The 22,711-nt window shown below is 35.7% G+C and overlaps 1 protein-coding gene across 1 annotated transcript; it reads right to left on the bottom strand.

The window, feature by feature from the left end:
* Window positions 1-7,910: 7,910 nt before the first annotated feature.
* Window positions 7,911-21,404, bottom strand: LOC142348544 (ciliary microtubule-associated protein 3-like). Its single transcript, XM_075399925.1, has 6 exons — window positions 21,127-21,404; window positions 20,411-20,548; window positions 12,381-12,511; window positions 11,857-12,008; window positions 10,403-10,511; window positions 7,911-8,179 (listed from the first exon to the last, which is right to left on the bottom strand). Exons 1-6 carry the CDS (start codon window positions 21,158-21,160, stop codon window positions 8,084-8,086), a joined length of 660 nt encoding a protein of 219 aa, XP_075256040.1. The 5' UTR covers window positions 21,161-21,404; the 3' UTR covers window positions 7,911-8,083.
* Between the last annotated feature and the right edge of the window lie 1,307 nt (window positions 21,405-22,711).

The raw sequence follows: 22,711 nt of genomic DNA, 5'->3' as shown, positions 1-22,711 counted from the left end.
TATATGGTTTTAATAAATTGTTATATGTGTTTATAATAAGTAATTTCGTGATCCGGAGACTTAGTTTTTCTATGCTCCTTCAATTTACTGGAACATTCCTCTGAGATTCCTGTGTTGGAGCTGAGCTCGCTAAGGTTGCGTAGGCGGGAAAATAGAAACAAAACACTTTCTGTTGTCCTAGTCATTTAATAGTTATAGTTATAGTTCTAGTTCTAGTTACAGTTTGTCACGTTAGAAAAAAGAGAAAAGGGGGAAATAACAAAAAGCAACACACTGAACTCAACGTAGTAGCCGCAGAAAACGGCTGAAAGTATAACTCAGCAAAATATTGCAAACACAAATTGTCTTGAGCAGTAAATAACGTGTTACTGTGTCTTGAACTAGAAATATTCCTGAGCAGTAAATTGTTACTGTGTCTTGTATTCAAAATATTATTCTTGAGCAGTAAATTCTGTTACTGTGTCTTGTATCTACGAATTATTGGAGCTGAAATTCAACTGTTACAACCCCAACTTCTGGTATTTTCAAAATGTGAGTACAAACAGCAAAAGCCAACTTAAGTTTAAATTTAAATATTTTTGCACAAACAGGTCTTAGACATATATCTTTGTCTTCGATTTGTTTTTTTTATCGGATTGAACTGGTATACATAAAGAGATCCCGTATTGTGTGATCTGTAGCAATCCATTTCAAATTGATAGTTGAAAAAACTAAGATTAGCCAATAATTACGAACAGAATAGTTAATGCAACGGTAAGTACAGCAGAACGGATATACAGTTACAAAAGCGAACTGCATAAACGAAGTATCCGGACAAATTTTGTAACCACCAGAATGAACTGGGCGGAGTAAAATTTTCTTTGTGAAACACAAAGAGAGCAGCCGTTACATTTGGTCTGCCGACCCGGACAGTGGAATAAACTGCTGTCCAACCCAACAGTCGAAGTGACGAAGTCATCGACGAACGAGAACAAAACTCAACAGGCAATTCAACGACGCAAAGCCAATTAGGCAAAGTGCATTAGAAGTTGAATAGCAAGGCTTAATTAAAGCAAATAAATAAAAGTACTGTAGAGATTCAAGCCGCAGTCCCAAATTACCAACGAAGTGACTCCGTCACAGAGTCAAGACATTTTGCATAAACAGATTAGCAACTGCCAACAACAACAACCCGAAGCAAAAACTCAGGAGGGCCAGGAGCTAATCAAAAACAACGATAGACCAAGCAAACTCAAGACCATCTATCAACAGGTACTGAAGCTTGACAACTCTTTTTGCATTCTTCTTCGGAAGCGAGCAAATCTTCTTCGTGATCCCGAATTGTTTGAGGGTTACGAAGCCGAACGACTAAATTTTTCACAGAAATTAAACGCAGAGTGGTTACCGTATATCCATGGAGAAACAAACATGACGGATCAACAGAATCAAACTGTTCAATTGACAAGCGATGCAGAACCAACTGCCGCTAAGAATTCACAGTCTGTTGTAGGAGTTTCTCAACGAACTGTTGAAAATGGAAACCCAAACAGGGACAATGATTCAAAGGCCTCCTCTGGTAAACGAGCTAAAAAAGCAGAAAAACTTGCGGCTCTAGAGAAAGACTTTGCATCAAAAATTAGGCTGAAGAAAATTGAATTCGAATTGAAAAGGAAGGAGCTTGAAATGGAGATGCAACTTTTTGAAAAGGAAGGTGCACTGAAACTGGAATACGATGATAGTGCAGCCCCTAGTATTCGAAGTAGATCACATTCAACTGGAAAACCTTGAAGAACGAAGATTTTTCCGGTTGGCTCGATAACTCCGATAAATTCTCCAACTTGCACGATTATAGTTTCGAGCGTGCGAAAACCAGGATCGACAACAATTATCCCAGGGTAAGCTTCAATTGCGAAGGTGTAATTAAGTCACGGTCACCAAGTGGAGAGCGTGCCAGCACAGCCCGGGAACAAGACAAGTTTAAGCGCAATAAACCGAGCAGTAGTAGTCAGCTACCTAAGTTGAAGTTGAGTTCATTCGACGGAAACCCCCTAGAGTGGCCGGAGTAGTCGAATATGTTCAAAGCGACGGTTCACCATCGCGATATTCCTGACTCAGAGAAAATGATCCACTTGAAAACTTTGTTGACAGGTAAAGAAAATTCAGCTATATCAAGAATGGGCTATTCGGGAGAATTCTTCGCTCAAGCGTGGGAACTTCTGGGACGGAAGTTTGGGCGACCTTACCTAATTGTCGACGCTCAGCTTAACATATTGCGCAAACAACAACCAATTCGAATGCACGACTCAACGGCTATATTAATTACTCAATAACAATTAGCAACCTAGTTAATGTACTGAAGCAATACAATTATGAGGCCGACCTGCGTTCAAGTTCAACACTGCAAGTGGCAATTGAAAAACTGCCCCAAAACTTGAAAGGAATGTGGTTCTTCTTCATTGACGAGTGTCAAGAAGATAGATCCGATCTCACTCTCCTTGAAAAATGGTTAGCTCGAAAGGCTTTTGTCCATGAAAGAATGCCATTAACCAAGAGCGAAAGAAAGGAAGATGATCGACCAAACGCTAACAAGGAAAAATGATTCTCAAAAACGTCAAATGTTACTGCGAGTTCGAATGCGAACAAAACAAAGCAAATGCAAAACAACAACTGTCCACTAGCGGATGGAACTCATAAAATATGGAACTGCCCAATATTTAAGAGTATAAATGTCACCGATTGCTATGCGGCAGTGAGAAAAGAACGCTTATGTTATGGTTGTCTAAGGAAAGGGCATGCAATCAAAGATTGCAAAGTCCACCCGTGCGGTATAAATGGATGTACCTAAAAGCACAACAGACTGCTACACTCAGAAAACCAAATGGACGAGGGTAGTTACGCAGTTAATGTAAGCGCAGCAACAATCAACCAGAGTAACCAAGTTACTAGTTTTCTTCAAATAGTTCCGGTATCGGTTCAGAGCGGTGGTAACAGGTTGACTACCTACGCTTTCCTCGCTAGTGGGTCAACAGTGTCATTTATCAATCAAAGTGTCAAGGATCAACTACAAGCCAAAGGCACGGACGTTACCTTGAACATAGCTGGCATACATGGGACGCAAGATTTGAGGACAGAGAAGGTTCCTATCACAATAAAGGGACTACAGTCAAAGGTGCATTCAATTGAAGAGTTTGCACACCCATCAATCTTGTTGGGAAACACAACATATGATTACAAGGAACTGGAGAACAACTTCAGATACCTGAATGTTCTCACTAGCAGAAAATTCAACCTGATGGAAGTAGGCATCATACTTGAACAAGATGCCTACGAAATTCAACGTCCATTGGACTATAGGATTGGAACACGAAGTGAGCCTTTCGCCGTCTTAACAGAATTAGGATGCGTAGTCAGTGGTCCCATGACAGGCAAGAAAAGTCAAAATGTTTGTCATTTTGCCTTCACAGGAGATGTGAAAGTGGCAGAAAATATCCAATCATGGTGGGACATAGAAATTTATGCTTCCAAAATAAATGTTGTAAGTCAATAAAAGAAAGAGCAACAAACTCAGAAATTTCTAGAGAGCACAACAAAGTTTACAGGCGAGCGGTACGAAGTGGGCATGCTCTGGAATTATACAGAACCCAATCTTCCAAACAATTACAGCTCAGCCCTTGGTCAGCTCTACTCATTGGAACGAAGATTCCAACGAGACGCAAAGTAAAAAGAATTGTATCAACAGTCAATTGATACAGATGTTGAAAAGGGATTTGTGAAGATCCTCGGTAAATCGGAAGTCGAAGGTACTTTCGGAAAGGAATGGTACTTGCCACACCATCCAGTACTAAACCCCAACAAACCGGGTAAAGTTCGCCGTGTTTGCAACGCTGCAGCAAAATACAAGGATATATGTCTAAATGACAAGCTGTTAGCCGGACCCGATCTACTACACGGATTGATCGGAACCATATTCAGATTTCGAGAAGGAGCAATTGCCCTAACCGCAGATATTGAATCAATGTTTTTGCAGGTGCAAGTTCCTGAACGGGATAAAAGCTGCTTGAGATTCTTGTGGCGACCAACAATGAACGAACCTGTGCAAATTTACGAGTATCAACGTCATGTTTTCGGAGCAAAGAGTTCACCAACATGTGCCAACTACGCTCTGAAGCGAGTAGCCATCGATAACGAAGACGAGTTCCCAATTGCAGCAAAAACAATCCAAAACAACTTCTACATGGACGATTTCATCAAGTCAGTCAAAACACCTGAAGAAGTGATCAAGGTTTTCAAATAACTGCAACCTCTTCTCTCAAAACATGGATTTGAACTGAAGAAGTGGATCACCAACAGCAACGTGGTAACCAACGCAATCCCAGAGGACTTACGATCAATCAGCAACACAAAGCAGGTTGAAGTACAACACAGAAAGGAAGGGTCATCTGTGCTTGGGCTTCAGTGGACAATTACCGATGATAGTCTGCAGGTTTGTAGAGGTACAAGAAAAGAAGTTGAGACCCCAATCACCCAAAGGAAGATCATATCTCTAGTTTCTTCAGTGTTTGGTCCTCTTGGACTGTTTGCACCATTCAGTGTTCATATGAGACGACTCCTGAAGAGCATTTGGACAAAAAATGGACAACATTGGGACAACTCAGTGGAACCTAACGAAAAAGAAGAGTTTCTGAAATGAAAAGACCAGTTTCCAGAAGTAGCAGAAAACAGCATTGATAGAAGATACTTCAGCACAGCCAAGGACAAATGGGAACTTCATGTGTTTGCCGACGCATCTGAAGACTTAATGTGCGCAGTGGCATACCTACGTTCACAGCCCAAAGAATACTCAGGAGACTTAGCATTTGTAATCGGAAAGTGCAGAGTTGCACCGATGCGACAACTTTCCATACCACGCTTGGAACTACAAGCAGTAGTGATGGCGGTGAGACTTAAAGAACAGATAGTGAAGGAACACGAATTGAAGATTCAGAGTTGCAACTTTTGGTCAGACTCCACTACTGTTCTGCAATGGATTCATAACTCCCACCGTAAGCAACAGGTGTTTGTTGCAAACAGAGTGGCTGAGATTTTGGATACAACTAATGTTTCACAGTGGAATCATGTGAGTGGTATTAACAATCCAGCTGATATCGGGACACGAGCGATCAATGTTGACGAACTTAAGAGAAGTGAATGGCTCACTGGGCCGGCCTGGTTAAAGCAACGAGAGAACGAATGGCCTGAACAGGTGAAATTAACAATTGCTTCAGATTAACAAAACGAACAAATGGTTTTCTCAGCAAATGTTGAGGAGAAAAGGCCGATGATTCAGTGGGAACGATTCAGCAATTACAATCGACTAGTAAATACAATGGCATACATACAGCGTGTATTCAAAAAACACAAACCGGCAACAAAAACACTAAGTGTTGATGAAAGAGAGGGTGCACAAGCAAGCATCTTCAGACTTTTGCAGCAAGAACATTTTGCTGAAGAGATGAAATCTCTCAAGGCTGAAAAGGAAATTCCAAAAAACAGCAAAACCCTCCAGTTTTCACCATTCATAGACCAGCAAGGACTTATTGGTGCCCAAGGCAGAATAGGTAAAAATTAATTGAACTTCGAAACCAAGCATCCAATACTGTTAAATTGGAAGCACCATGTAGTTGAATTATTCTTGCGAAATGAACATAAGAATAGTCATCACGAAGGTACTGAACATGTCAGAAACATAGTTCAGCAGAAATTCTGGATCCTAGGCTTACGAAATGCTTTGAGATCGATCAAAAACAAATGCATTAGATGTCGAAAGGGAAGAGCCCAAACAAAGGCACCAGTAATGGCAGATCTACCTGAGGAGGGATTAGTCGCATCAACAGTGTTCACGAATGTGGGCGTAGACTATTTCGGACCATTCAAAGTAAAGATTGGTCGAAGAAACGAGAAGCGTTGGTGCTGTCTGTTCACATGCCTCAGTGTACGCGCGGTACATATAGAGATTGTACCAAAACTAGACACTGATAGTTGTCTGAACGCCATTATGCGATCCATTGCTCGAAGAGGCGAACCGGTCAAAATGATTAGCGATAACGGGACAAACTTCGTTGGAGCTGAAAAAGAACTGGCAGAATATATAGCAGCATGGAACAAGAGGCAAATTGAAGACCATCTGATTCAACAAGGTATCAGATGGAAGTTCAACCCACCTGCAGCACCACACTTTGGAGGAGTGTGGGAAAGACTGGCTAGGAGTCGCAAGAAGGCAATGTATGCAGTGCTGGGCAATCGATCAGCCACGGAAGATGTTCCGTCAACCACAATGTTTCTTGTTGAACAGACGCTGAATGCTAGACCGCTGACACAGGTCATTTCTGATGCTGCCGATTTAGAAGCTATTACTCCAAACCATTTCCTACTTGGCAACAAGAACCTTTGTTTGCCGTATCTATCAGGTGCAGAGCAATTTGTTGATCATAGAAAGCTCTTCCGACAAACACAAGCTTACGCAGACCTCATCAGGGACAGATTCCGCAAAGAGTACTTGCCAACGTTGAATAGTCGAAAGAAATGGCAGACCACAACGGACAGAAGTCTTCAGCAGGGTGATCTTGTGTGGTTAGTGGAAGACAGTGACAAACGTGGATATTACGATCCGGGTCGAATAACCGAAACCTTTGAAGGTTCCGACGGAGTGATTCAATCAGCGACAATCCGAACGAAAGGTGGATACTACAAGAGACCAGTAGTGAAGCTCGCTCCAGTGCTATCAATGGACGAAGATGTTTTCACGAAGGAAGGAAAACAGGGCCGGCGATGTTGGAGCTGAGCTCGCTAAGCTTGCGTAGGCGGGAAAACAGAAACAAAACACTTTCTGTTCTCCTAGTCATTTAATAGTTATAGTTATAGTTCTAGTTCTAGTTACAGTTTGTCACGTGAGAAAAAAGAGAAAAAGGGGGAAATAATAAAAAGCAACACACAGAACTCAACGTAGTAGCCGCAGAAAACGGCTGAAAGTATAAGTCAGCAAAATATTGCAAAAACAAATTGTCTTGAGCAGTAAATAACGTGTTACTGTGTCTTGAACTAGAAATATTCCTGAGCTTTAAATTGTTACTGTGTCTTTTATTCAAAATATTATTCTTGAGCAGTAAATTCTGTTACTGTGTCTTTTATCTACGAATTATTGAAGAGCTGAAATTCAACTGTTACAACCCCAACTTCTGGTATTCTCAACTTGTGAGTACAAACAGCAAAAGCCAGCTTAAGTTTAAATTTAAATATTTTTGCACAAACAGGTCTTAGACATATATCTTTGTCTTCGATTTGTTTTTTCTATCGGATTGAACTGGTATACATAAAGAGATCCCGTATTGTGTGATCTGTAGCAATCCAGTTCAAATTGATAGTTGAAAAAACTAAGATTAGCCAATAATTACGAGCAGAATAGTTAATGCAACGGTAAGTACAGCAGAACGGATATACAGTTACAAAAGCGAACCGCATAAACGAAGTATCCGGACAGATTTTGTAACCACTCAGAACGAACTGGGCGGTGTAAAACTTTCTTTGTGAAACACAAGGAGAGCAGCCGTTACATCCTGTGAGATCATTATAAGGTCTATTATTCCACCTTGAACGTCATATAAATCTGATATTATTACTATAATAATAAGAACGGTCCAGTCTTTGGATTTCTTGAACCCATTTTGCTAGACCCTGCAGTTTTGTCTAGAAACACACTGTGCCAGCTGGTCGGGGGTCTGATAATAGGCGGCCATTTCCCTCTGGGACGTCAACTTGGGTAGGAATCATATTTTTCCCCACATATTTAAGAAAATAATGCATGACAGCCAACCCGGGAGTCTGATTGTGGATTCAGAGCACCTCAGCTTCGGATTTGAATAATCTCTTCAGAAACTTAAAATACGAAAAAAAAATACTTTTGAACTTGAATTAATCTTGTTTTACGTCCTCTGATGTGATCACATTAGCAATTTGAAAAGAATGGTAATTGTTCTCTGTCGTTGTTGATTAACTGATTGGCTTTTTATCATTGCATTCAGCTGTTTGGCTTGAACCAGTTGGAGACTGTTGTAAGGAAGGCGTTAGTTTAGGAATCATTGGGCCAATAGAGACTCAAGTAAGCTTCCTTCCATCGGAACTTCCTCAAGTCTCGCGCACTGAACGTCTTGCGCATTCCTGATTCCTGAAAGTAAAATATTAAATATATCGTTAAGCGAGTGTAAAAGCTATCATCAATTTTATTGTATATAAGACACAGTAGTTGAAAAGGTGAAAGACACAGTATTTGAAAAATGTCCTGTAAACCAATTAAAAACATACCCGGCAGATTGCCGGAAAATAGCCGCCGTTGATTCCATTGAGAATGATTGGGATTGAAAGAATAGAAGATATTGAAAAAAAAACGATTTTTGTACGAAAACGTTTTTTCAGTCCGATTTATTTTGATGGCATTTCGTAGTTGAACATACTTCTGTTTCTTAGAGAGAGGCTACAGGGGCTACTACCAATAACAATAAGCATTAGAGATGGTAACTAAGACTTATAGGAACGATGTTCAAATAGCGGGCATCTAAAATTGGGCTTTATTGGTTTATCCTGTTTCTATTTCTGACTTCAATTTTTTGTACTGACTCTGTTCATTTTGAATTGCTTTGCTGAGCAACTGATGTTCGAAATCACATTAGCAGAATGAGAGAAGAAAGAAACGACCCTAGAGAAGTCAAAAAGATTTCACGCAAAATGTTGAAAAGCGGCAAAATGAGGTAAAGCAAAACATTTTTTTGTTCGACGAAGTAAAAAAACATAGCAGGACACGTCCTGACTTACAATTCAAATAATTTTTGTTGACTACAAAATAAACTAGACCTAGAAAGGACTGAGTGAATTGGGAAAACCATTTCTAAAAAGAATCAGATCAAAAAATTTAAAAAAAAACAGAAAACTAAGGTCAAAATGCCCCACGTGAAAAAAAACCACTACCGAGAAATGAAATTTTGGTTCGAACAAAAAACTAGGCGTAGAATGATCAATGAATGGATTAGAAAAACCATTTAGAAAAAAATCTGATCCAAAAAATCGATAAAAACCGTAAAAATCGAAGTGAAATTGCCACATGTGAACAAAAAACCACTAGCGAGAAAGCGGATTTTTGTTCAAACACAGTTTTTTCATTCTACCTTAAATATATAGCGGACAAATTTCACGCCACAAAACCAATCGCTTTTTCACTCGACTTCCTGTTTCGGCGTGACCAAAATCACTACTCCAATTTTACTTCAAAACTCATGAAAATGTGTGAACAGATCTTAAAAAAAACCAGCCGGAAGAAACGACTCGAAGGAGGAAATTGCCCATAATTATGACTAAACAACTAGAACACCTATTGTGAAGTCTAAACCTCCACAAATTCCAAAAAAAATTAAGGAAGAATAGAAACGGCCTCTAAAAACAAATTGAACAAAAAACTAGAAAAGCTTAATGAGTTTTTTTAATAGCATAAGGAAACACAAAGCCGACAAAAGTTCCTTTACAAGTAGCGCAATGAATGGCTCGCAAAACAATGGGCAAGTCATAATAGGCTAAGAAACTTGTCTAAAATTAAAAAAAGAAAAACTGGAAAAAAGTAAGAAAAAAGGTTAAAAAGTTTAAAATTTCTCAATTTTTCTGTAATTTTTCCTAAGAAAAACCAACAAAACTGTAAACAATTGGTATTTGAAAATTCCTAAATTAACAATCTTCCATTCAAATCTCACTTAAAGCAATAAAACAAAAAAACAGTCAAAAAATCATTAAGTTTTGTCTAAAAATCAGCAAAACTGATCGAAAACCTCCAAATTAGCATTAAACCCAAATTAACTACTTGAAACATTCAATTCCTATCAAAACAAGCCTAAAAATATTACAATATCATAATCAAACCTCATAACCATCAAAACTTGCAAAAAAACTGCTTTTAAAAGCCGCACGTGAACAAAAAAAAATTTGGTCGCTTAGAGAAAACTTTTTCACACATCAATTTCTCGCTCTCTCAAAAACAGCAGTATGAAAAAAACCACTCTCTTTTCGCTCCGCTCTTCACTTTTGTTCAGCACCAAAATCACTCGAAATTTATTCACGCGGTTCATTTCCGGCTTCAAAATTCACTCCAATAAAATTGATTTAAAAAAGGACTTCTCCAATACTCGTAAAAAGACAGCGCCCCAATACAATTCAAATTCATTGAATTGTAAAAAAAATTAGGAGCGCTATAATAGCCGGCTGAGAAGATGAGGGCGGCTATTAAACATGCGGTAGTTGTGCCAACTTAAATTTCTATTAATGTTTTAATCCTAACGCGAAACTTTTAGATCCAAATATGGTAAGTGATGAATTAATGAGTAAATAAACGAATGACTGATGGTCTGACCTTAGTTGACCTGAGAGGTGTGCGTAGGAACTGGTCCCCTCCGAAGCTGCAATGTCTCTCTATCTCTGGCAGTCTTCCACTGTGCAAATGACAGTCATGTGCTCCTGGCCTATATCAGACACGAACAGACTAATTTAAAGTTATAACTCGCGGCTGGTAACGATTATTGTGGATATAACTTGAAGCCCAACCTCATTAATATCCTTATTCCAAAACCTGCACTTATTTTAATGGAAGCCATAATCGGAATCATACAAGAATGAGCAACAGCTATAATCAATGGGGACAACAATAAAAAGTTATTGGTTTTTAAAGATTTTAGACTAATATCTTTCTAAGAACTAAAGAATCAACATGATAATATTTTAGGAATTAAGCAGATAAATCAGCTGTTTTCTAAAGTAACTTTAATATGAATTAATATTTCTGAGAACTAAGCAGAAACTGACGATATACCCAGTGCAACGAAACTTGATACAACTTGACAAGACATGCATGGTCTTAAATTATCTCGCAAAACTATCTTGCCGAGAACTTGAATTACAATCATTTCATGCTAAATCTTGATAAAATTTTTTTAGCATTTCATCCTATAAAACTTCTTGACAGCTCTTGACAAAATCTTGACCAATATTGATAAAAATTTTTGAAATTCTGGCCACTGTTTGATGTCCTCAGTTAGTGATTGAGTTCATTTACTGAAAGTTCCTCCGTCAAAGGAATTCTTTTCAGAAGTTGTCTCACTTGATTTTGCGCAATTTCACTTTCCAATGAATAAGAAGTTTAGGATGCCATTTTCAAACTGATTGTTTTTGGGCCTTTTTCTCAATGAATTGACTTTGGAAAAAAAGAGCGGCTCTGGCAAAAAAGTTCTTTTACTTTTTGGACTGTCTAAAAATTTACTTTGCTCTTAAACTCTAAAAAAACTAATTCCGGCCAATTTTTCCAGCAGTTCTGATGTTTTACTAATTTTGGGCGTTAATATTACAAACAAATTGTGCTATTTAGCCTTCAGGGGAACCCGAGAAGCTATTTGAATTCACTGTTATGGGCAACTTGTTGTTTTCTATGTTTGGCTTTTCAGGATTTTCTCGATTATATAGTCTGACCCTTCAAAAAAACCTGGCCTTTATGGCGGCGGGTTGAGAATTTTCCCCCTCGATTTTTTTGTTTAATCTCAGTTTTGCTTGAAAAATCTTGTTATGATCATGGTGATTCTTTCTTGTTTATCTTAATAAGATCTTAATTCTTGAATTTCTTGGAAAGAACTTACAAGTTCGTACATATCATGACATTTTCTTGCCTAGAATCTTACCAAGATCTTACAAAAGATTTTTCAAATTTTATCATGCTTCTTATCAAGATGTTTCAAGTTCATTTCACTGAGTATTTTCTGCTTATCAAGACATAATCGCAATGACCAATCAAAATCCTTCAACTCAGAGATGACTTACGGTGGTCCTCGGGAGTCCTGGTCCAATACAGATTTGCGAGCAGAAGCAGATCCGAATGGCTTGTAGCTCTGGAGTGATCTACCAGTGCCTATTTCGGATATGTGGGTCAAGTCTCTCTGGTAAGCCACCGGAGCAGGCACCATCATTTGTTCCTAGACCACAAATTACTATTCACCTATTTTTTATGTTCCAAATTTTTTCCATTTTCATTTCCAAAAACGGAAAACCGTCGACGAAACGGAAGACATCCAGTGTTGGATTTCCAAGCCTTTAGGTCTTTGGAATTAATTTGAGTTTTAATTGGTTAGAAATGCAAACCTTAATTCTGATATAGAAGTATTCATCAACTGAATGAAGTAATTATTCCTGGTATAATACTGCTGGGGGTGTATTTATCTAGATTATGCTTAAAAATTTGAAGTCAAAGGAGAATCAACAATTTGATTTGTTTTCAATAATTAAAATGAGATCAGAAGAGAATGAAGGAAAACCAGACTATAGGTATTAATAATTGATAAATGTACCTTTGATGCGAGTGGTAGTCTGAAGGGACCAGTTCGTCCAGAGATGCCTACCCCGATTGTACTCTCACTTTTGCCAGGTCTCCGTCTCAACAACTCTACAAATCCTGTGTTTTCCCCCAAAGCATAAGTGCCTATAAAAATAGTTCAGTTAAAATAACAAATATATCCAGATGACAAAAGTTAAGTTTATCACAGCTTTCAACAGAGAAAACGGGTTGGCCAAAAACAATTTCAACATATTTCAAACATGAAAAGTAAATTAAATCAGCGTTCAGGTAAAATCTTGATATCCAAATATAGGTCACCATGTAGTCCCTCTTCAACTATTAGGCTCCGGCAAAAATTCAATATCATCCTTCATAAGCAGAGAAATCGAAAAATAAAATGAAAGAAAACAGGAGAAGAAACGCTTAAAAGACAGGAACGAGCTCAACTATACAACAGAAAGTAGTGGTTAAAAATTTTTTAATGACATTTTGACAGAGAAAGAAAAACAGAGCCGTATGGTTTTTTAAAAAAAGTCTTATTTTTGAATCAAGATGTTTTGGTCGATTTGTAACTCGTCGCCATCAATTTTGACTACCCGCTTAAAATAATGATCATGCTTCGAAGAGTTTGGGAAAGTGTTCATAAGATTTGGCGACTTAAGTTGAATTGCTGAGAACTTTAATTTTCAGCTGGATTTAATTGGATTTCTTTCAAAAACCTAGCTGAATATAAAGAATGCTAGATCCTATGAATAACTTTCCATATTGCCATCTTGAAAACTTTTTGAAATTGAGGTTTTCTAGGAGGCAATTAGAAATCATAAAGAAAAACCTAAAAATTTCAAGCAGTTCAAATTTCAAGCAAAAATATTATTCTGTTAACCTTAAATATGTAAGATAAAGTGCTCATAATAAAGAACAGACTGGGAAATCAATTAATGTTTAACTTTTCAGTAGGTATATATGAAAGTAAATTTCCATTAAAAAAGAGCTGTATTCAACTGTATAAATATTACAAGAACTGTACAAAACGACAAATTGGTTATCAATAGGAGAACTTACTAAACTTTTTGATCAAAAATTGCCTAATCAAATCAGCATATGCGAGTGACTTCAATGCAATGTGGTTGCAAGCCATTTAACCAGTGAATTAACAAAATACACTTATATTAAAACAGGTAAAAGTTAACGCTTAGTGTTCTTCTTCTAAAAAAGGACAAAAAAGCGCATTGGAACAAGAGCCGACTTTATCAAGTTCGAAAACTGATCATGTTTGGGGACTTCTGGAAACTATCCGAAAAATTTGGCAACTTAAGTTGAATCGTTAGGAAATTAATTTTCAGCTGGGTTTTTAATTGGTTTTCATTCAAAAATCAAAGCAAAAATGTAGCTGAATATTAAAATTCTCAAAAAATCAAATTAAAATACTAGATCTTATGCAAAAATTCCCATATTGCTATCTTGAACTTTATTTTGAAAAAGTTTCCTACGATGCATTCAGAAAACTCAAAAAAATTCTAAAAACTCAAATTTGTAATAGAATTTTTATTTTGTGAATCTTAAAAAAGTATAATGTGCTCATTTTGATGTAGAGATCAGAAAATAAGATATCTTTTTTTAGCTGGTAAAAATAAAATTCAAAAAATATTAGAAGAATTGTACAAAGCAATAATTTGGTTATCAATAGGAGAAACGACTAAACAGCCTGATAAAATTTTGCCTGAACGAACCGACCTATGAGAGTGACTTCAACGAAATAGGGTTGCAAGCCATTTATCAGGTGAGCAAACACAATACTGGTCTATTAACACAGGTAAAAGGTAACGTTTAGTGTTCTTCTTCTTAAAAAAGACCATATTGGCTCGTTGGAACAAGAGCAGATTTTATCATGTTTGTAATAACTGATTATATTTGGGGATTTCTGGAAACTGTCCGAAAGATTTGGCAACTTAAGTTGAATCGTTGAAAACTTTATTTTTCAGCTGGGTTTTCAATTGGTTTTCTTTCAAAAATCAAAGTAAAAATGTAGCTGAATATTAAAGTTCTCAAAAAATCAAATTAAAATGCCAGATCTTATGTATACCTTCCCATATTGTCATCTTGAAAATTATTTTGAAGGAAATAGAAGTTTCCTACGATGCTTTTAGAGAACTTAAAGAAAAACCTAAAAACCTAAATTTGTAAAAAAAGTATTTGATTCTGTGAATCCTAAAAATGTATGAAGTGCTGATATTGATGATCAGATTAGAAAAGAAGTAGGAGAAGCGACTAAACTGCCTTATAAAATTTTGCCTACATCCCGACATATGAGTGTGACTTCAATGAAATGTGGCTGCAAGCCATTTAACCAGTGAATAAACACAATCTCTTTCTGTTAACACAGAAAAAAGGTAACGTTTTGTGTTCTTCTACTAAAAGGAGGACCATAATGGCAACCAATTGTATCTACTGATCAAATTTTGGTATTTTCTACGCAATTTAACCGCAAATCAGCCAGAAAAACCGCTAATACACGCCTGTACATAATTTTATTGCAGTCCTCTGCTATTAGAATATCAGAATTTTTGTAGGAAATTTCTGACCACTATTTACAACGTTTATCCGTAGTCTAGTAATCTATGGAATTGCCCTAATAGTGCTCTAATGACTTTGCCATCTTTGAAAAAGAAAACACAAAGAAGACTGCAAAAAGGAATGAATTTCCGTATGATTTTAGTTACTTTAGATGAGACTATAGTTCTTGACTTTGTCGTTATGCCATTTTGTGTTGTTGTATGGTTAACTTGCGTTGTTTAATTTTACTTTTCGCGGGGTTTGCTTCCCAGTACTTCTTTTGGGGATGATCAGTGTTAAAATCGAGGACGGCTTGGTATTTGCTATTATTTGCAATTCTGGCAATTTGCATATCAAAGTCGAAAAATTATTTATTTTGAAAAAGCAAACTCCAACAAGTTTCTTCGTAATGATCCAAGGAATACAACCAGCATTAAATTTTCTTTTTCACGTGGTATAATTGTAGTGTGCTATAATCCCGTAGTTTTTTCATTGTCAAGTTGTGTTGTATTGTAGCAAATAGCCTAGTACTTGTGTCTCTCAAAACAAGCGTCCATGTTCTAATTTTTAAGAGCTAAACTTTTTCAAAAAGGAGGTTCCTATATCTTTGCAAAAGAATCAGAATTTGCATAATTTTGTACAAATAAAAATGTTTGTTTCAACTTTGCCTGGTACACTTAACAGAACGTACATGCTAGAGTATTCCTCTACGTATTAAGTTGAGCCTTGAAAGAATGAAGAGCCGTGAAAGAATGAAAAGAATTATCACATAAAGATAACAGCCAAAAAACTACGTTAAAAAAACCACCTTCAACCCCGCCCCACTTTAGCTTCAGAGAAGCAGCAAAAAGAACTAACAATAGTTGTCTTCTATGAGAAGTGAAATTATTAAAAATGACGCCTAATTTCTCCTAAACGAGCAGATACTGAGAAAAAAACAGGAATTTATAAATTTGATTGCAAAATTAAACCGTTTAATTTTGCAATCAAATTTATAAATTCCTGTTTTTTGTGACGTGACGTGATTGTTTAGTTGAATTTGCATACTTTAAGTTTAAAGAACAAACTCTCTCCAAATCAGATTTATGTGCATTAACTCCATCACAACGAAATCATAGAGAAAATCTGAATTAGAATGTTCGCAACCATATAAATAAAAAGATGAACCAATCGTTCTAAAATAGCAAGTGACAGATATTATTAATAAGATTTGATTAGCTACAAACTGAGGATTTCACAGTCCAGTTTCAATAACTTATAATTTTGTTAAGGAAAGATCTGCCCATGAGGATATGTTTGGAGAAATAGTGGCATCAAAAATGCACCCTAACCGTGAATATACCCCTCGCATTTAAAAGAATATCTGCTCAATTTTTTGTTCCTCTCTTGAGGTGCTTCTGAGAAGCAAAAACAAAACTAAGTTCACTCTTTTTAATGGAGAATCAGCGCAGAAAAGAAGCAAGAGGCGAAAGACAGACTAATTTCACATACAGACACCAACGTCACTGACTCCGAGCCTCCAAGTGTGAAAAAGTGAAGTGTGGAAAACAGAGTTTCCATTCATACAACCATCCCGATAACAATCCTAGTTTAGACCTTGAACAAGGCGGCTCAGCAATGTGCGATGGCACATAAGGTTCCGACCCCGCCCATCGACAATTTCGGCATAATTGTCTACCAAATGAGGAACAGTTAGAAAACCCAAAAATTATTTTTTGGGAATCCCAAGAAACCCAAAAAAGCCCAAGTTTTTTTCAAAAAATTTTCTATGAACGATAAGATAGTCTCTAAAGCAAATGACTCAGTGGAGTAAAAATTGGAGCTTTAAATTGCCGTGATATGCCAATATTAAGAAAGCGAGTCAAGACGAACAGCAAAATCAAACAACAACAACACCAACAAACATTAATTACATCAAAAATTTTTTGTCCGTTTTAAAAAACAAAATTTAATAACAATGTCAACATACCGTCAGATGAACCTAAAACTAAACAAGATAACTTATAAAACCCCAGAAAAAATATGGACCAGTCCATAAAAAAGTTTGGTGACAATTAGACAAAGTTAAAAAATTCGCTTATTTTTTTAAAACAATTAACTTCAAAGTAATTAAAACCATTAGAAATCAAGTACAATATCCCTAAGGTTTAAAATTACCAATGCTTCTATAGAAGGGCATTAGAACCTGTCCTTATTCATTTCTTTAAGCGGCTAAAAAGAACAACAAAAAAACAACAAACAAAAATTCAATTGAAATTTGCCAGAAAACGCAGTCAAAACCGCCAAGCCATATTTCGGCCCTCAAAATATAATCGTTTGCCCCTTCCTCAAACACCAATAATGTAGTATTTGGCCATTTATGAGTGAGACTAAGTAACAAGTACACGAAAAAGAGAAAAGGGCAAAAGTATGTAATAATTTTGATTTTTTTTATACAAAGTTATATCCAAAGTCATGAAAAACTTTAATTACCAAATGAAATATTTAAATAGGGTCGTTTAATCATCCAAACGAAATCTTTCAGACCTGCAATTATCCAGAATAATTCTTGAGTCTACAAAAAGAACGTCAAACATGACAAAAATCAAATTAAATTACTATTTTGTGAAAAACCGGTGTCGAAGTCAGTAAGGTCATAACGCATTCTTTAAAAAATAGATTTTGGGAAATCAATCTCTTTTGACACCTTCCCTTGACACCCACAATGTCATATTTGACCTGTAATTAACAAGATTAGGTACCAAAAAGAAAAAAAAGGAACAAGCTTGCGAAGTTGAAAAGTTTATTATTTTTAGTTTTTGGAAAACGATTGTTTTCAAAGTCATGAAAACCATCAGCTATCTTCTGATATCAGAACATCGGCTCATCTCTTCTTCCATAAAAAGTCAGTGAAAACTATCACTATACAGAAAATTTCTTACAGCTGAAATGACAGAGTAAAAATGACAGTTAAAGACAAAATTGAAAAATTCACTTAATTTCTTGAAAAAAGAAGTGTCGAGGCCGTTAAAACGATAATCTATATCTTTAAGGATTTTAATATGTTCAATTATGTTTCATTTTGAACGCTAATAATGTGATATGAGAACTGTCAGTAATGTGATAATGTGACTAGAAAACGTGAAAAAATGGCTAATTTCTAAAAACAAAAAAAATCTGAAGTTTAATAGTATCAAAGCCAGAAAACAATAACTTCAGGCTTAAAAATGCAATCGAGACTAAATTTTTAATCAAGTGAATGTAGAAGCATTCTATCTTTGCTGACACTAAGCTGCAAGTTGACCAAATTAAGAAAAAAATGGAGGAGAATTTCATTAAGCAATTATTTATTTAAAAACCCTTTATTTTCGAAAGTCGAAACGATCATAAACTTTCAAGTAAAAGACTAAATGCATTAGCTTGGACTTGCTTAGGAAGCCAATTAAACCTATCACTCCTGAGCTTTATTTGATATGTTCTGTTCTTTATTATTAAAAAAAGGTCTTTTTTCAAAAAAAAAAGACCGAGTGATTGCAATCCGAATTCCTTTTGGATTGTAACAGTCCAAGATTGGCCCAAAACTAGCCCTGCTAATGCTTATTGTCAGTTAGGAACTACTGATTTTTCGAATATTGTAGATATAGATAATTTGTTAGTTAAAAACTCAAAAAAAAATTCTGCATTTTTGATAAAAAAAACAAGTAAAGCTAGCAAAAAACGGCAAAGATTAATTACAAAGCCCTCTTAGCGCGGCAATTGTAGTCGGAATAGCCCCCTTCTGAGTATACAAAGATTGTGTTAGTGTTGTTTGGGGGTGTAGTGCCGGCAAAGTTTATAAAAGTGGACTAAAGTAGCTTATTTCGTGCTGTTTTTGATGAAAAACCTGAAGTTTGAAATATTTATCCCAAGTTTTTGAACAAAAAAATAAATCAGAATAATCAACAAGGCTTTTTTGTCCTTAAAAATAAAATCAACAACACTATTCTTAAAAAATATAACAAATTTTAGCAAAATTGACGAAAAATTAGGCAAAAATTTTGGAAAATGTGAATAAAACAATGTGAATTCACTCTAGCTTTTTCAGAAGTTTAAACCTCGATAACTCCCTGTAGAAAACGATTTCATAAAAAGTTTTATTAAATTTTATCAAAATTGGCGAAATTTTAGTCAAAAATTCCGAAAAAATGTGAATGAAATCAACGGAATTCACTCTATTTTCTCGAAAGTTTAAACCTCGATATCTCCCTGTCAAAAACGAATATCAAAAAATTTTTTTAATTTCATATTCTACGCTGGACAAGCTTTCTAATGATACCAGTCTCAACTCTCTACGATGAACACATCGATCGGCGAAAATTGACTGAACAAAAAAAAAACCATTTGAGTATATAGTTCCTCCCCCCTCAAGAGGGGTCGGAACAATAATTAAAAGACCTGTTAATTCCAGGGGTAAATATTTATTTAAATTAATTGCGGAGGACCCCAGATAAAGTTGAGTCTATTTCTTTTCATAAGTTCAGCCTGTTTTTCATATACAAAAATAAGTCAAACCAAAAATGTTCCTCCAACAACGGGGTTTGATCTCATGGCCTTCCCAACATTGCCAAATGGTTAACAATTGCGCTATATGTCTCTAACTTTGACGGAAAACAAAAACAAGGCTTTCTTGCGGTCGCGAGCGTAATTCCAGTACATCATCTTTTTTGTCTACCCAAATTCCAGGACATGTTTACTTGCCCAGCCAATTTCCATGACACGTTTTTTTATCGAGCCAAATTCAGGAAAGGTTTTATTGTCTGGTCAAATTTGGTTGTTTTAGTTCTAGCCAAAATTGAGGACATCGCTTAAAGTCCAGACACATTTTTTCTATATCAAAAAACTTATCAGGACAGTCTTTTCATGCCTCGTATCAGTCGAGGACGGTCTTTTAATAACTCCAGGTCTATAGTAGGGAATACAAAGTTATATATGATTTTTCAGATTTCCTGGAAATTATATAAGTTACAGAAATTTAGTAAACGTCCATTGTGCTCTTCTAGAAAAAGTGTTTAGTAAACATCTTTTGTGAAAGTTGCACACAGACTACATTGTCGCTAAAATCTAGAAAGAATGCTTGGGAAGTTTCTGTTTTCTTTGATTTATTTCAAGGATCGAATATGATTTGCGCGGATCCATTATATAATATCCATAGGACTACCGTGAAGGGTTAAATCGGGAATGCGTTCACATAACCAGCTCCTTACAAACAAACTCAATGGGGCGAGAAATATAATTTTTGAAATTTGCCAAAAGAACTGAAAATGGTCATCATAGTCATCGACGGAACAGTTTCTATTGGCGTAGACATCAAGTAAACAGCCGGTGTCGAGTAATTATTATATTTAAAATATAATCTAAAAAAACTCAGACTAGTTCATTTCGGTTCAGAGTAATGCAGTTCATACTATTGCTGTTACATTTTTTTAATAAAACATAATAGTCGCCCCACTTATGAAACATGAATTGGCTTACCAGGAGCGATTTCAGGTGACGTCCTGTTGGGGTTCTTTTCATTGCCCAATCTGTCAAATGCTGGCTTTGAGGGGTACATCCGTCTGTCCTGGCATGTCTGGAAAGAAATGTTACTCTCCTTCTCACCCTCCAAAATATCTAAAACGATCAGTTAGAAATCTTCTCACAAGTGGAATATGACAATATGTACTTGAAATTTTAACAACCGTATAATGATATTTATAAACTGTATATAACATTTTTTCAAGCAACACCAGTCTTTATCAGCTCAAAAACAACAGCGTTTCCTCTAATGTTTTCTTTTACTTTTTGACTTGCAATAGGTCACACTAGGGCAGCAAAAGTTATTTTGAACTATATATTTTTTTCAAAATGTTACCAAAATAAATATTGTCCTAGGACTACGATCAATAAATGTTCACAATTAATTATCATTATCAAAATTATCAATTTATTAACAATCGTCAAAGGGCATAACTAATTGCGATAATTGCAGCGCTATCGCAGTTATTGCCAATATTGCATAGCTGAAAATTAGAAAAGTAGGGTCCTAGAAAATAGCAGCCTTTTCATGTCGATAGATTAACAGAAATTAAATTCATCAAATGGTTATCTTTAAAGTGGTGATAAAAAAAGAAGAATTATGCTGAATGAAATTGATATAAAAGATTTCATTATATTTTTTGACATGTGTAAATAAAGGAAAAACTTTTTACCTTGAAGGGTGAGTTGTGTAATCAAAGTCGGCATTTTGATCGATAATCTGCTCTGCAATCACAACATAAAACTTTAATATTTGTTTGTCTTCTGAAAGTATTCCTTGCTCAATTTCACAAAGCAAATACGTTTTATATTATTTATTTATACGTTTTGTGTTTGAATGTTTGCTTTGGTGGCTTCTGTATTATTTTTAACAGAGTGTAGCTGTAATAATGTGTATGCAAAATATGTACATTTGTTTTTCTTCTGTTCATACGTTGCTCTAACCAAATGAATACAATTCGATATCCTATTCTCTTCTTGCTTTTGTTCAATTCAAAAGCAATATGCAAAAATTTGAACTGCAGGTGCAGAAAATGGCGAATAGGTATAATGGTTCGCCTTTTGTACAAAATTGTTCACCGTGGTTTATGATGCCATCTTGATTTGAAAGGAAAATTTTTTCTAATTTAATCTGATCTGCTGACAAGAAAAACGGGCAAATTTTACCTGTGGGTCTGCGAAATTTTCTCGAACTAATTAGAGCCAAGAATTAGACATGAGCATTAAACAGCCAAACGATACATATACATAATAGTTAGATACCCGAACTTCCGTTTATATATCTGTTAATTCATACAGCTCTAAATCTTTGATATCAGGGTCCTTTCTAAGTTTTTATCCAATCTTTCGGGCTTTGGAGCTGACCGCTAACTGCTTTAATTGAATATTAGCCATAGTAGAAACCAAGGGATCAACGTTTGGAAAAAATTACCTAACCTTCTGGGGACATTCCAAATATAGTGGTGAAATTCTGGGGACATTCCAAATATAGTGGTGGTGGTAAATTTTTGTAAGATCACCGCTTATTCTAGCGGTAAACTTACATAATTTCACCGCATTCACCGCATTTCACCGCAAAATTATGTACAAAATTTGCGGTGAAAAAACTAATTTTTAACCGGTTATCTTACATATCTTTCCGATTTTTCCTCGACCCGGGTATAACAGAGTGCAAAAAGGCAGTACCATGAGTTTTAGATGGTCGTCATGTACACCACTATTTCATGAAAAATAAGACCTTGAAATGTTCAAACAACTCACACTCAAAATTCAAATTTGTAGGCGTGCATAATAAAATTTATAACAATCTCCACATTTTCATTAAAAAAACATATCAAAAAGTAAGAAAACAGTTGATTGAATTATTTAAGCATTTCATTTTTTTCAGTCAATGGCTTTCATGACTTTGAAAACAATTTCTTTCGAACTTTACAAAAGCCCTTTTGCAATATTCTCTTTTTTTCTACTTGTTACCTAGTCTCAGTTCTTAACGACGAAAATGTCATTTGAATAAACAATTAAAAAACATCATGAAACGCGGAAAAAAAGTAATTGGCTTAATTTACATTTTAATAGCACAATTGAAACAAACTTTTTTTCTGTTCATCTACTTTTCACTTTGTTTTCATCTCAAAACAGGATTTTCTCAGCAGCAAAAACATGGATTGTTAATTTCATAAATTTTCTCCACTTGAAAAGCAATAGCTCGGCATAACAGATCAAGATATCACATAGGTTACAGATTTTACGTCAAAATCT

The sequence above is a fragment of the Convolutriloba macropyga genome, chromosome 10 (genome assembly GCF_964194025.1).
Source record: "Convolutriloba macropyga chromosome 10, txConMacr16.3, whole genome shotgun sequence".
Taxonomy (NCBI): domain Eukaryota; kingdom Metazoa; phylum Xenacoelomorpha; order Acoela; family Convolutidae; genus Convolutriloba; species Convolutriloba macropyga.
This window is presented reverse-complemented; position numbering and strand designations above follow the sequence as displayed.